This window comes from Heteronotia binoei, chromosome 6, assembly GCF_032191835.1.
Source record: "Heteronotia binoei isolate CCM8104 ecotype False Entrance Well chromosome 6, APGP_CSIRO_Hbin_v1, whole genome shotgun sequence".
Classification (NCBI taxonomy): Eukaryota; Metazoa; Chordata; class Lepidosauria; order Squamata; family Gekkonidae; genus Heteronotia; species Heteronotia binoei.
The window spans coordinates 83327540-83342445 of NC_083228.1; the positions used below are offsets into that span (position 1 = coordinate 83327540).

General features: G+C 51.9%; 1 protein-coding gene across 2 annotated transcripts in view; it reads left to right on the plus strand.

Annotated features, from left to right (window-relative positions):
• The window catches only part of PPP2R3A (protein phosphatase 2 regulatory subunit B''alpha), a 76433-nt gene that overhangs the window by 44818 nt on the left and 16709 nt on the right, over window positions 1-14906 (plus strand). For both annotated transcript variants that reach the window (XM_060241967.1, XM_060241969.1), the window contains one exon: window positions 1428-1603. In XM_060241967.1, the coding sequence (XP_060097950.1) occupies window positions 1428-1603 (176 nt within the window). The remainder of the gene's footprint in view (window positions 1-1427; window positions 1604-14906) is intronic.

The following is a 14906-nucleotide window of genomic DNA, read 5'->3' on the forward strand; positions in this document are numbered from 1 at the left end:
AAGCTGCCCCCTGCTCTCCTCTCCTCAGTGAAGGGGGAGGGGTCATGCTGGGACTGGTGTTTTCAGTCTGACCAGAAATGACTTCTGCCTTGGTATTGTTGATTTGTGTTCTGCACCACCATTCTCCTCATCTTTCATTGCAAGCAGCATTGTGGCCTTACCTGCCACAGGAATAGTAACTGCTGCGTTTCCCACCCTCGGCTTATACTCGAGTCAATAAGTTTTCCCAGATTTTTGGGGTAAAATTAGAAGCCTCGGCTTATATTCGGGTCGACTTATACTCGAGTATATACGGTAGTTCACCTCCCAAAGTGACTATTTTCTCCAAGTAAACTGATCTCTGTCACCTGGAGATCAGTTGTAATCACAGGAGATCTCCAGCCATCACCTGGAGGTTGAACTGAAAACCAGGGACAGAATCAGTGTGAATGGACCACTCAATGACACATTGACTGTAAACTGATAAAACTATGCAAGAATATTATGGTCTCATTTATCATTCCAAACTACTGTATAATTTCTGTAACAAACTTTCTAAAGTCAATATAGGCTCACAAAAATATAGATAATAATAGATTACATCTACAATGAAAACCACACTTGCATGGTGTTACTTGCTTCCTCGTGGCTGCAATGGCTCCTGTAGAGACTTATGCAAGGAGATACTGTATCTAAATTGCACGTACAGACTTTAACAGCTGGAGCTCTAAACTGAATAGTCTGTATACAAAGACAAAGAGTCACCTGGAGGTTGGCAAGCCTTGTTTTGGACCCCTGCAAAACTTTTCTTAAGCCGATTCCCCACCACCACCAGCTTAAAAATACTAGCACTATCACTTCTCTGCATATCACACCTAATCTGATCAAGCCTGCTATTGCCATTTGGCATCTGAAATCACCTTTATATCTCAGGTACCTCATGTTACATTTTATGGCATCCACATCGAACTGACTTTTATGTCAGATCTGGCCCTTGTAACAAATTAGTTCAACACCTCTGCCCTAAGTGCCATGGAGATTTCCTAGGAAGACAGATTGTTCTAGCAATTAAATATCCTATCTGTTACAATCTCACTTCTACTTTGTATCTGAATACTGCTATATAGTGGACTAAATTTCTCTACTAAATATAAGATTATTTCCCATGACCAATGTCTCCCTCAAGCTATGGAAGATTGAAGGGAACATTTTGGATGGAAGAGTTTGATGTCCTAAACAACTGAGGGTATTTTCTGTTTCAGCTCATGTTCTGAATTTCTAGATAGCACTTTCCAATGTGAGGCATTATACAGAAAGACTTTCAGACAAAGCTGCCCTGTGTGCTTGAAAGTGATTCTAATAAAGGTTCTTTGTTAGAAAATATTTCTTGTCCCAAACTGCAAACCGGGCTACAGACAAGCCTGACTGATTTCTCTTTCTCTTCCTAGCATTGAATACTGGTTCAGATGCATGGATTTGGATGGGGATGGCATGCTGTCCATGTATGAACTGGAGTATTTTTATGAGGAACAGTGTGAGAGGATGGAATCCATGGGCATTGAGCCATTGCCATTCCATGATTTGCTGTGCCAGATGCTTGATCTAGTAAAGCCAGAATGTGATGGTAAGGCCAATGTTTACAGTTCCTCTACTGCTGCTGATCAGTTATTATGTGAAATATTACTTGAACTCTGTGCTGCTTTTTAAGAATTGTTGCATCTATCCAATCACTTACTTGTGTTTGTGGCTGTTAGTTCACAAAAACAATCACATGTGCATTTAATCTCAGTAGATAAAACTATCTCCATGTAAGGGAGACTAGGAATCAAACTGGTGTCTACAATATCCTAGACTTTGCACTTTCAAGTAGTATTTTTTAATCACTAAAATTATAGCTATATACTCCTGCCACCCCCAAATAGGCTTTGTTTTTTAGCCCTCTGGGCAGCTGGGAGATACTTAATTTTCTCAATTTAAAGTATCTGTTTATGGGTAAAACACAGAATACAGATCATTATATAGGCATAGTTAAGTACAGAGGTTCAACTTCACATTCTTGAATTCAGTTAAAAATAGGTTACTAGAAAATCAGCTCATAGAATTCGAAACATGAAACACAACATTCATCTAAATGTCATTTAAAAGTTACTGTAGTGGTTGGAGTGTAGTGTAACTTGCAAAGTTACAGCAGTGAAAATCTTTGTTAAATAGTGGGTTTGATCAGTGCTGGATTAAGCCCTGTGGAGACCCCTAGGCAAAATCTCAGGGGGCCCCTTGCAAATTATCTTAGAGTAAGAGCACCCACCCTGACACCCGCAATCCCCACTGCAGGAACCTTCTCAAAAGCCCCTTTGACAAAGTTGCAGGGGAGAGGCAAACTTGGTGATGACACCAGCAGCAGCAGCACCAGGCAAGTCAGGCAAAGAGCGGTTCACTTGCTGGCTGCACATGCAGGCTGGGAGGACTGCAAGCAGGGGGGAAACTGGGGGGGAGGGGGAGCCGCTTGGGAGCAGTGACCATAATGTTATTGATTTCACCGTTTGTATAAATAGGGAGTTGCCCAAAAAGACCGCCACAACCACGTTTAACTTTAAAAGGGGTAAATTCACTGAGATGAGGAGGCATGTGAGGAGGAAACTGAAAGGAAAGGTAAATACGGTCAAAACCCTTGGAGACTATTTAAAACTTTAATCCTAGAAGCTCCTATAAAATACATACCATAAGTTAGGAAAGGCACAAACAGGCATAAGAAAAGGCCTGCATGGTTAACAAACAAAGTAATGGAAGCTGTAAAAGGTAAGAAGGACTCCTTTAAGCGGTGGAAAACCAGTCCAAGTGAGATTAGTAAAAGGGAACACAGGCTGTGGCAAATCAAATGCAAGACTGTGATCAGGCAGGCAAAAAGGGACTATGAGGAGCATATTGCAAAAAACATAAAGACCAACCATAAAAATTTCTTCAAATATATTAGAAGTAGGAAACCAGCCAGGGAGGCAGTGGGGCCCTTGGATGACCATGGGGTAAAAGGATTACTGAAGGAGGATAGGGAAATGGCTGAGAAGCTGAATGCATTTTTTGCCTCTGTCTTCATTGTGGAAGATGAGAAAGACAGGTTGCTTACCTGTAACTGTAGATCTTCGAGTGGTCATCTGTGCAGTCACACTTGTGGGATACTGCGCCTGCGCGGGTCCCCGATCGGTATCTGTAAGAAGCCCGGGAATTTTCCGCGGTCGGCGCCACTGGGCATGCGCAGGCGTCCCATTGCGCACGCCCAACGGCGCCACCGCGGTAATCCCGCCAGTTCCTTCATGACCGCTGAAAAAAGCCCCCCATAAGAGGGAGACCGTCAGCAGTGGGGAAGGAGGGCGGGTAGTGTGACTGCACAGATGACCACTCGAAGATCTACAGTTACAGGTAAGCAACCTGTCTATCTTCTTCGTGGTCTCTGTGCATCACACTTGTGGGAGATTAGCAAGCAAGGCATTCCTGGAGGTGGGAAGACGGTCAACCGGAGACGACAGATTGCAGCACCGCAGTCCCCAACCGAGTCCTCTGCTGAGCATGCACGTCCAGCGCGTACTGCTTCATGAAGGCATGCGGGGAGGACCAGGTGGCAGCTTTGCAGACGTCCGCCAAGGAGACGCCTTTCAGGAACGCCACCGATGTCGCCATTGCTCTGGTGGAGTGTCCGCGAACAGGTCCTGGCAGCGGCCTCTTTGCTAGGAGGTAACAGGTCTTGATGGTCTCCGTCAGCCACTTCGAGAATCGCTGTGAAGAGATCCTAGACCCTAGCCTGGGCGAAGTATATGAGACGAACAGCTGTTGGTCCCTGCGAAAGGCTTTAGAGCGCTTTAGGTAAAAGAGTAAGGCACGCCTGACGTCTAGGGAGTGCAGCCTCCGCTCCTTGTCCGAGGAGGGGTTAGGGAAGAAGGTGGGTAGGCAAACCTCAAGATTGAGGTGGAATTGGGAGGGTACCTTGGGGAGGAAGTTGATATCTGGGGCCAGGGAGACACCAGATTCTATAAAAGCTAGGTAGGGGTAGTCACAGCGCATCGCCGTGAGTTCCCCCACGCGACGAGCAGAGGTGATGGCCACGAGGAAGGCAGTCTTCCAGGACAGGAGCTGCAGAGAGCACGTGGCCATAGGTTCAAAGGGACGCCTGGTTAGCATGTCTAGGACCAGAGTCAAGTCCCACAGCTGAGTGGGAGGTCTAGATGGTGGATGTAGTCTAAATAGTCCCCTCATAAACTTTTTGGACTGAGGGTGGGCGAAAACTGAGTATCCGCCCACAGGGTCGTGAAAGGCAGATATTGCTGCCAAGTAGACCCTGATGGACAAGAAGACTAGGCCTGCGTCGACTAGAGACAATAGGAAGTCGAAGATTGCCGGCAGGCCTGCCCTCTGTGGTGTGCCTGGCCGGTCGGCCAGAAAGTTGGAGAATTTCTTCCACTTTCTATCGTAGGAAGCCCTGGTAGAGGGTTTTCTGCTATTTAGTAGGACTTCCTGGACCCTGCTGGAGAAGTCTAGGGGTCTATGAGCCACGCTGTCAGTTTCAGGTGTGGCACATTGTGGTGCAGCACTAGCCCCCCTTGAGATGACAGGAGGTCTGGGTCCGCTGGGAAGTGGTAGAAGTTCCTCCCTGCCATGCGTAGTAGGGAGGAGAACCAGTTCTGACGTGGCCACCAGGGGGCCACTAGGATGCAGCGTGGCCTGTCCCTGGCTATCTTGTTGAGTACCCTCGTCAAAAGGGGGAGGGGCGGAAAGAGATAGAGGAAGCGGCCCTCCCAGGAGATGAGAAGGCCGTCCCCGAGGGATGCCGGGTCGGCACCCCCTCTGGAGCAGAACCTGGGACACTTCTTGTTGTGTGCTGTGGCGAAGGCGTCCAGCTGAGGGTAACCCCACAGCTGGAAGACTGGCTGCAGGAAGCGCCACTGGAGTTCCCACTCGTGCGGTGAGGCCCCCCCTCTGCTCAGGGAGTCCGCCTGTATGTTGAGGACCCCTGGGAGGTGCGCGGCCTTGACGAAGATGTCGTGCTGGATGCATTCCGCCCATAAGTCCATTGCCAGTGCGCAAAGGCGACGGGACACTGTTCCACCCTGTCTGTTGATGTATGCCAGGGCGGTGGTGTTGTCTGTGAGCAGAGCCACCGTCTTCCCTGTCAGCTTCGGGCGGAATGAACGCAGAGCAAAGTGGATTGCTAACAGTTCCAGGTAGTTTATGTGTTGCAGGGCCAGCTTGGGTGGCCACTGGCCCCCCACGCACAGTCCTTCCATGTGAGCGCCCCATCCCCACTGGGAAGCATCCGTGGTGATGGTCACTGTGGGGGCCGGAAGGTGGAAGGGCGCTCCTTGGCAGATGTTGTCCTTTGACCCCCACCAGTGAAGCGAGTGGAGCGCCATGGGGGGAATAGTGAACCTCTTTCGAGGTGAGTCCCTGGTTGGGCGGAACTGACGTAGGAACCATAGCTGCATGTTCCTCATCCTCAGTTTCGCGAAGAGAAGCACGCTTGTCGTCGCCGCCATCAGGCCCAGCATCCGCTGGATCTGTTTGACTGTGCCCCATCCCTGCCTCTGGAGCAATTGTACAGAGCTGGTAATGTCTTTTGCCCTTTGGGCGGGTAAGAACGCTCGGTGCAGGTTTGTATCCAGCACTGCTCCTATAAACTGCACTGACCTTGATGGGGTGAGTTTCGATTTTTCTAGGTTGACCTGTAGGCCCAGGGCATCCAGGAGGCGTAGCGTGGACGTGATGTGAGCAGATAGGCTTTCCCTTGAACTGGCTACCAGGAGCCAGTCGTCTATGTATGGGAAGACCATCACCCCTTGTAGCCTGAGGTGGGCAGCCACTACGCTCATCATTTTTGTAAACACCCTGGGTGCTGTGGAAAGTCCGAATGGTAGGGCCGTGAACTGGAAGTGCTGCGGGCCTACCGCAAACCTTAGAAACCGTCTGAACTCTGGGTGGATGCTGATGTGGAAATAGGCATCCTTGAGATCTAGGGTGGCCATCCAATCGCCTTGGTTGATGAGGGGCAGGATGGATTGCAGTGTGGACATCCGGAACTTGCGGTATAGGATGAACTTGTTCAGATTCCGAAGGTCCATGATGGGTCTCAGTCCCCCGTCCCTCTTGGGAACCAGGAAGTAACGGGAGTAGAAACCCCCGGGACTGTCCTCTGGAGGTACTTCCTCTATGGCTTGTTTCTGTAGGAGGGTGGCCACCTCTGCCAGCAGCGGTGGGGAGGGGGGGGTGGTAACCACCACGGACTGGTTTGGAATCTGAGCAAAGTCTAATTTGTAGCCCTCTTTGATGATGGAGAGAGCCCACCTGTCTGAGGAGACCTGCTCCCAGGCAGGGAGGAAGGGGCGGAGGCGGATGGTGCAGCGGGCAGGGGCGACGATGCGTGGGACAGAAAAGTCAAAGTCCCTGCTTGGAGGGGCGGGCACCCTTAGGTTTGCCTGAATGCTGGGTGGTGTAGCGCCCCCTGTTAGTGTTATTGCCCGAATAGGCCTGCTTGTCGGGCTGCGAAGGGCGTGGGCGCCACTGTTGGTCTGTGGACGACTTGTGGGAGGGTTTCCTAGTCCAGGATCTACTCCACTGTCTAGCCCTGGGCTGTCTGGAGGGTGCCTGCACTCCCAGGCTCTTGGAGATCTTAAGGTTCTTATCTAGTTCCTGCAGGGCGTTATCTGTAGTGGAACTAAAGAGCCCGTCCCCCTCAAACGGCAGGTCCTCGATAAGTGCCCTGGTGTCCTGCTGCAGGGCGGTGGACCTCAGCCAGGAGTGCCTGCGGATGGCGATAGCGGACATGATGTGTGAGGCAGAGACGTCCACTAGGTGCTTTGCAGTTGTCAATTGCTGCTTGGCCACCTTCAGGCCCTCCTGCTGCAGTTTCTTGGCAGCCGCTTTTTTGTCCTCAGGCAGGGCGGATAGGAGCGGGGACAACTGTTCCCACATGGCGTATTGATATCTCGCCATGCAGGCTGTGTAGTTGGAGGCCTTGGCACCCAAGGATGCTGCAGAATAGATCTTCCTGCCCATGGAGTCTAGTTTCTTCCCCTCCTTGTCAGGGGGGGCAGAATGCACCTTGCGCGACCTCGAGGAAGACGAGACGATGGCTGAGTTGGGTGTTGGATGAGTGAATAAAAACTCAGCCCCCGCCTCCTGGATCTTGTATATGTGATCCAACTTCCTCGAGGACACCGGTGCCGATGATGGCTTTTTCCATGGGTCCTTGAGTGCCTGCAACATGACCCTGGTCATCGGTAGGGCTATGGGTGTGGAGGCGTCGCGTTGGACGATATCGAAGACGCTATCGTCCACCACTGGCTTGGGTTGCGAGATGGGTAAAGCGATGGTCGATGCCATCCTCTTGATCATCTCCGCATAGGAGCTCAGGTCCTCGGAGGGTGAAACCGGGAGGTCCTCCGCAGTATTTGGGTCGGGCGAGGGTTCCCAGGTCCTCCCCTCGTCGCTCTCCGAACCCGATGGCTCGGACTCTTCACAGTCCGAGTGTGTCGACAGAGGTGGTGTTGGCTCCCTCTGCTGGATCGGCGTCAGCGGTCGGGTCGGGGGGTCTGTCGCGGCGGCGCGTTCCTCCGGCGGGATCGAGCGTGATGCCGATGGTTGCCTGGGTCGGTGTGATGTCCTAGAGAAGGAGGACGTATCGGACCGACGCTCCCATTCCTGGTGTTCCGGTGGCTGGTACCAGTGGTAAGGCGGGCAGCAGGGATACGAAGGCTGCCATCTGTGCTGTTCCCAGGGGGGCATAGATGGGAAGCGGCGCGGGTCGGCCGATGGGTCCCTTCGTCTCACGCGCTCGACCGATGGGTCGGTTCGCCTCACGCGCTCGACCGACGGGTCCCCTTGTCTCGGTCGCTTGGGCGCTGCAGGCGTCGCCTCGTCAGCCGATGGTAGGGGCTCGACGTCCGATGCCGAGTCGATGCTCCTCCGACGAGAGGCCACCGAAGGGGATCGACGGGTTAGGTCGATCTCCGCTTCTGGTGCTGGAATGTGCTGCCCCTTAGCGCTCGGGTCGAGGATCGGCGAGGTGTGCTGCCGATGAGCGCTAGCCCTCGGAGTTGAGGGGCTGCGCGGCCGATGGACGCTAGCCCGCTGAGTTGTAGGGCTGTGCGACGTATGCGCGCCGACCGCTGGAGTCGAGGGGCTGCGGAGCGGAGAGGGAGGAACCCTTCTGCGCGGCTCAGTGGCGGTCGATGCCGCCGTGTCCGGTGGCGGAGGAGAGGAGCGAGGTCGCTTTTTCTTTTCTTTACTCTTCTCCTTCTTGGAGGACTCGCGGCCCGCTTCCTCGCGTCGCTTCTTCGACGGCTTCTCGGTCGACAGCTCGAGGGACCGTTTCGCCGAGTGCTGATCTCTCGGCGTTCCCGTGTCGACTACGGGGGCATCGACCGATGGACCCGTCGACAGTTGGGCATTTGCCATTTTCGGTACCGAAGCCGAAACTGGAGGTCTCAGTGCCGAGGCGGTTAGCGCTGCCGAAAGTCTTGCCGCCCTGTTCTTCCTTGTCTGTTTGGAGAAGTGCTGGCAGTGTGGGCAGGTCTCCACGCGGTGCGCCTCTCCCAAACAAAGAAGACACAGGGAATGGCCGTCGGGAGGGGCGATCTTCTTCCCGCAGGCCTGGCACCTCTTGAAGAAACCCCAGCGACTGTCCATAGACAGTGGTCGCTAGGAGGGTCCTCTCAGAGTCCTCTGAGAGGAGAAAAAATTTTAGGGAGCAGGGGAGGGGGGGGAGTCCCGGAGGACAAACCCCGCGACACGCACCCTGAGAAAAAACAGTTTTTTTTTTTTTTTTTTCTAACTAGCTAACTACTAAGAACTAACTACTATTCTAAGAAAAACAATAAACAGGCTAATATATATACAGAGGCTAAGGGGGAAAAAAGGGTGAAAAACCCCGAAGCTCACCGACCGGGAACACGATGAACACGCAGCTTCTTCGCGCAGCGGTCAGAAAGGAACTGGCGGGATTACCGCGGTGGCGCCGTTGGGCGTGCGCAATGGGACGCCTGCGCATGCCCAGTGGCGCCGACCGCGGAAAATTCCCGGGCTTCTTACAGATACCGATCGGGGACCCGCGCAGGCGCAGTATCCCACAAGTGTGATGCACAGAGACCACGAAGAAGATCTTTTTGCCTGCCCCAGAACCACTCATTTTGGAAGGGGTGTTGAAAGACCTGAGTCAGATTCAGGTGACAAAAGAGGAGGTCCTACAACTGATAGACAAATTAAAAACCAATAAGTCACCGGGTCTGGATGGCATACATCCGAGAGTTCTGAAAGAACTCAAAGTTGAACTTGTGGATCTTCTAACAAAAATCTGTAATCTTTCATTGAAATCTGCCTCTGTTCCTGAGGACTGGAAGGTAGCAAATGTCACCCCCATCTTTAAAAAGGGTTCCAGAGGAGATCCAGGAAATTACAGGGCAGTCAGTCTGACTTCAATACCGGGAAAGTTGGTAGAAAGCATTATCAAGGACAGAATGAGTAGGCACATTGATGGACATGGGTTATTGAGGAAGACTCAGCATGGGTTCTGTAAGGGAAGATTTTGCCTCACTAACCTGTTACATTTCTTTGAGGGGGTGAACAAAGCATGTGGACAAAGGAGACCAGATAGATGTTGTTTACCTTGACTTCCAGAAAGCTTTTGATAAAGTTCCTCATCAAAGGCTCCTTAGAAAGCTTGAGAGTCATGGAGTAAAAGGACAGGTCCTCTTGTGGATCAAAAACAGGCTGAGTAATAGGAAGCAGAGAGTGAGTATAAATGGGCAGTCTTCGCAGTGGAGGACGGCAAGCAGTGGGGTGCCACAGGGCTCGGTACTGGGTCCCATGATCTTTAACTTGTTCATAAATGATTTAGAGTTGGGAGTAAGCAGTGAAGTGGCCAAGTTTGCGGATGACACTAATTTGTTCAGGGTGGTGAGAACCAGAGAGGATTGTGAGGAACTCCAAAGGGATCTGTTGAGGCTGGGTGAGTGGGCGTCAACGTGGCAGATGTGGTTCAATGTGGCCAAGTGCAAAGTGATGCACATTGGGGCCAAGAATCCCAGCTACAAATACAAGTTGATGGAGTGTGAACTGGCAGAGACTGACCAAGAGAGAGATCTTGGGGTCATGGTAGATAACTCACTGAAAATGTCAAGACAGTGTGCGTTTGCAATAAAAAAGGCCAACGCCATGCTGGGAATTATTAGGAAGGGAATTGAAAACAAATCAGCCAGTATCATAATGCCCCTGTATAAATCGATGGTGCGGTCTCATTTGGAGTATTGTGTGCAGTTCTGGTCGCCGCACCTCGAAAAGGATATTATAGCATTGGAGAAAGTCCAGAAAAGGGCAACTAGAATGATTAAAGGGCTGGAACACTTTCCCCATGAAGAAAGGTTGAAACGCTTGGGACTCTTTAGCTTGGAGAAACGTTGACTGCGGCGTAACATGATAGAGGTTTACAAGATAATGCATGGGATGGAGAAAGTAGAGAAAGAAGTACTTTTCTCCCTTTCTCACAATACAAGAACTCGTGGGCATTCGATGAAATTGCTGAGCAGACAGGTTAAAACGGATAAAAGGAAGTACTTCTTCACCCAAAGGGTGATTAAGATGTGGAATTCACTGCCACAGGAGGTGGCGGCAGCCACAAGCATAGCCACCTTCAAGAGGGGTTTAGATAAAAATATGGAGCAGAGGTCCATCAGTGGCTATTAGCCACAGTGTGTGTGTGTGTGTGTGTGTGTGTATATATGTATGTATGTATGTATGTACATAGTGTTGGACTGGATGGGCCATTGGCCTGATCTAACATGGCTTCTCTTATGTTCTTATGAGCCAGCCCAGGGGCCCAAAAGGTGTGGGGGCCTGTTACATATAGGACTGAAGTATAAGATTTCTGCTGGCTCATTGGAGCCAGGAGAGTAGAGCTTGGGGATTTGGGAACAATGGACAGTAGGATCCAAATACCTGCTTCCTACTCCAATCACAAGCCGTTCCTATTGTAGTCTTGTATAATATGTCTGTCTGAATGAACCAATGACATGCTTGCACGGGAACAGAGAGTTGTATATAGGTTTGGCCAGTAGGCCCTTTCCCCAGTCTTGTTGGAGCGGCCCTCACCATGCTGCTTCTAATAAAGAGCTGTTATTACTGCTATCTCGTCTCCTCGATGCTTTGAAACTACTATATTATAGTGATGATGAAGGTGGGATCTTGATAGGCGATCCAGCAACTGGTACTGCACCGCACCTCGCAGCAGCTGCACCAGCTCTGCGCATTGCATCACCAGGATCGGCAAGCCAGGATCGAAGATGAGTCAGGACCAAGCATCCAGCTGCTCTGGCACTGCCGCACTAGCAACGGATCCTCCGAGGCCCAACCCTGACCAGGCCACGGCGCCCGGGTCCCATGGGCACTTTCCCGAGTTCAATCCCACTCAACCGGAACGGTGGGAGAGATGGGAGAAGAGGCTAAACTTCTACCTCCTCTACCACGCCATCACAAATGAGCTAAAGAAGAAACAGCTACTGCTCAGCCTCTGCAGAGAGGGCACGCTGTAGTTGGCAGAGAACCTGATGTTGCCTGTGAAGCTAACCGGCAAGAATGCCACCTACCAGGCCATCACGGAGAAGCTTACAGAGCACTTCTCACTCCGGCCAATGCAGATGTCCAGGCAGTTAGAATTCCACAAACGGGACTAAAAGGCCGGTGACCACAAACAAGACCAAAAGGCTGCGCTTTGTCCAAGACTGTACCTTCGCTAGCCTAGATGAAGCTCTTCTGGACCATTTTGTGGCTGGCCTCTGGGACGAGAAGTTACAGGCAAAACTGACAAGACACCAGACCCTCAAACTGGCTGATGCCCTGGATAGGCAGCTACCTACAAGAAATCACACACAAAGCAGCGCACAACAGGAGGACACCAGGTCGCCAGCGGGTCCAACGCAGAAGACTCAGGTGAGGAGATGCGCTAAAGACACACCAGGACCCGAAGTGCCAACTGCCAAGAGCAGCCAAGCCGGCCCCGTTGGGAGGATGTGTCAGCTGTGGAGAAGCTCACGAGCGTCATTCCCGCAAGTTCCGGAACGCTGCGTGCCATACCTGTGGGAAGACGGGACACCTAGCTCGGGTGTGTCGGTCAAAGTTGCTTTGCCAAGGGGGCAGCCTGCGACAGAAAGATGGCCACCGCCATGAGGTCGCCTTCTTGGAAGATGTCCAGGCACTCACCATGGCGGGGGATCAGGTATGCCAGCTTCCCATGCTCTCCCTTGACAAATACAAGGTACTAATAGAGGGCAGGCCATGTAAGATGGAGATAGACTCCAGGGCGCGCCAGATGGTCATCTTGGTCCGCACCTTCAGGGAGCAGTGCCCGGGGAGCAAGTTCCAGTTACACGCATCCCCATTCGTGGTTCGCGACTTCCAGAAAAGGGAGGTCGCCATCATGAGTGTGGGAAAGGTCCATGTTCGATATGGCCAGTTCTCACGCAAGCGTCCCCTTATTGTAGTAGAGGGGAATCTGTGTAGCCTACTAGGGTGGTCCTGGTTCAAGGCGTTGGGAATCTGGGTAATGGGAATACATCAGGCCCCCACCTGGAAAGACTTCCTGAAGGTGTGTGAAGAATTCCCTACTGGCACCTTGGGAATGTACACCAGACCCCCCATGATCTTACAACTAGACACGACTGCGCATCCCATAAGGCTGAAGGCTCGACGCATGCCCATAGCTCTGAGACCTAAGATTGAACTAGACCGCCTCGTGGACCAAGATGTCCTGGAGCCGGTGGCAAATGCCAAATGGGAAACCCCGATTGTCACCCGGGTCAAGCCCAACGGGAGCGTGTGCATTGGTGTAGATTACAAATGCACAATTAACAAGGCATTACAAGGCCACGCTTATCTGGTCACAGTGGTCAGTCACATGCTGGCCTCGCTCGCAGGATCTAAGATTTTCAGGAAGCTGGATCTGGCCCAGGTGTACCAGCAGCTTCCGGTGAATGCCACCACAGCATAGGCACAGACAATTGTAACGCACGGTGGGCTTTTTGGATTAAACAGATAGTTTGGCATCAGCGTGGTCCCAGGGATCTTTCAGAACTTAATGGACTCTCTCCTTAAAGGGATTCCTGGGGTCCAGCTGTTCTTCGATGATGTGATTGCCGCAGCCACGGAAGAAGAGTTCTCGTCCAGCCTCAGGGCCGTTTTGCAGTGTTTCGACAGGGCAGGGTTGAAAGTAAAAAGGGAAAAGTATGAGTTGGGGGTTTCCACCATTGACTTCCTGGGGTACACGGTGGATGTGGCTGGAATTCACCCAGCAAAGGATAAAATCAGGGCGATATGTGAGGTGCTGGGCCCCAAGAACAAGGTGGAACTCCAATCATTTCTGGGGCTCCTCAGTTTTTACCATGCCTTCCTTCCTCACAAGGCGGCGGTAGCAGAACCATTGCATCACCTTTGGACAAGAGGGCCCTGTGGGTTTGGGGTCACAGGCAAGCTGCTGCCTTTTAGGCAGTAAAAGACATTTTAACTTCCAATAGCTTGTTGGCACACTTCCACGAGCATCTGCCCATCGTCTTGGCCTGCAATGCATCGCCATACAGGGTGGGGGCAGTCTTGGCACACGTGCTTCCAGATGGTCATGAGGTTCTGGTAGCACACTATTCCCGGACTTTGCAAAAACCAGAGCACAATTATGTGCAGATTGACAAGGAAGGTCTGGCCATTGTAGCATGGGTAAAAAAAATTCACAATTATTTGTACGGCCAGCCCTTCACCATCCACACGGACCATAAGCCTCTTCTGGGTCTGTTTGCTCCCAACCACCAAACACCAAAAATGCTCTCCCCGCGGGTCTTACGGTCCATCTTCCTTGTGAGGTACCTGTACGACCGCCAATATTGACTGGGGAAGGCGATGGGCCATGCGGATGCATTGAGCCGGCTGCCACTGCTCTCCATGGACCCTGATCCTGCTCCGGCATACCAGATCATGTCATTGGAATCTCTTCCAGGCTGCCGGCTGTACGCCACAGACATTGCCCGCTGCTCCAGGAAAGAGAAGACACTCTTGCGGGTTCTGGACTGGATGTGGAGGGGATGGCCTACTAGCCGGGTGGAATCAGAATTTTCTGCGTTTGTATCCCGCTGGGATGAATTATCTGTACACAAGGGGTGTCTGTTGTGGGGAAACCAGGTGGTGGTACCCCCCGTACTAAGGCAACAGGTCCTCAATGCGCTGCATAACACCCATCATGGTGTAATACGCATGAAGGCGCTGGCCCACAGTTATGTCTGATGGCTGGGGATAGATGATGTCATTGAGTCCCGGGTAGCTTGATGCCAGCTTTGTCAGGAGACTCGTCCAGCCCCACCTAGAGCCCCACCTAGATTTTGCGGGGCCTTTCCAGGGGCAGATATTCTTCTTAATAGTAGACTCCCACTCCAAGTGGTTAGAGGTAATCCCAGTATCCTCCACATCCACCCGGGTTGCGCTAGGGGCACTCCAAAGGGTTTTTGCCACACACGGCTTGCCTGACACCCTTGTCTTGGAAAACAGGACAGCATTCACTTTGGCTGAGTTCCAAGACTTTTGCAGCAGCAATGTAATAAAACATATAAGGTCAGCCCCCTTCCATCCAGCCCCAATGGCCAAGCAGAACAGATGGTGCGGGCAACCAAAGAATCACTCCGCCTCATCATTCAGGGTGACTGGGAAGTCTGCCTAGCAGAATGCCTACTAGCCCAGCATTGCACCCCTAGTATGTTTACCGGCTGAAGTCCAGCGGAGGTACTCATGGGTAGGCGGCTTAACATACTACTTGACCGCCTGCACCCAGACAGGGCCCCAAACCTACAGGAGGTACCCGAGACAGTCCAGGCACCTAGAGGTTTCGACATAGGGGACCTGGTGTTTGCTAAAAA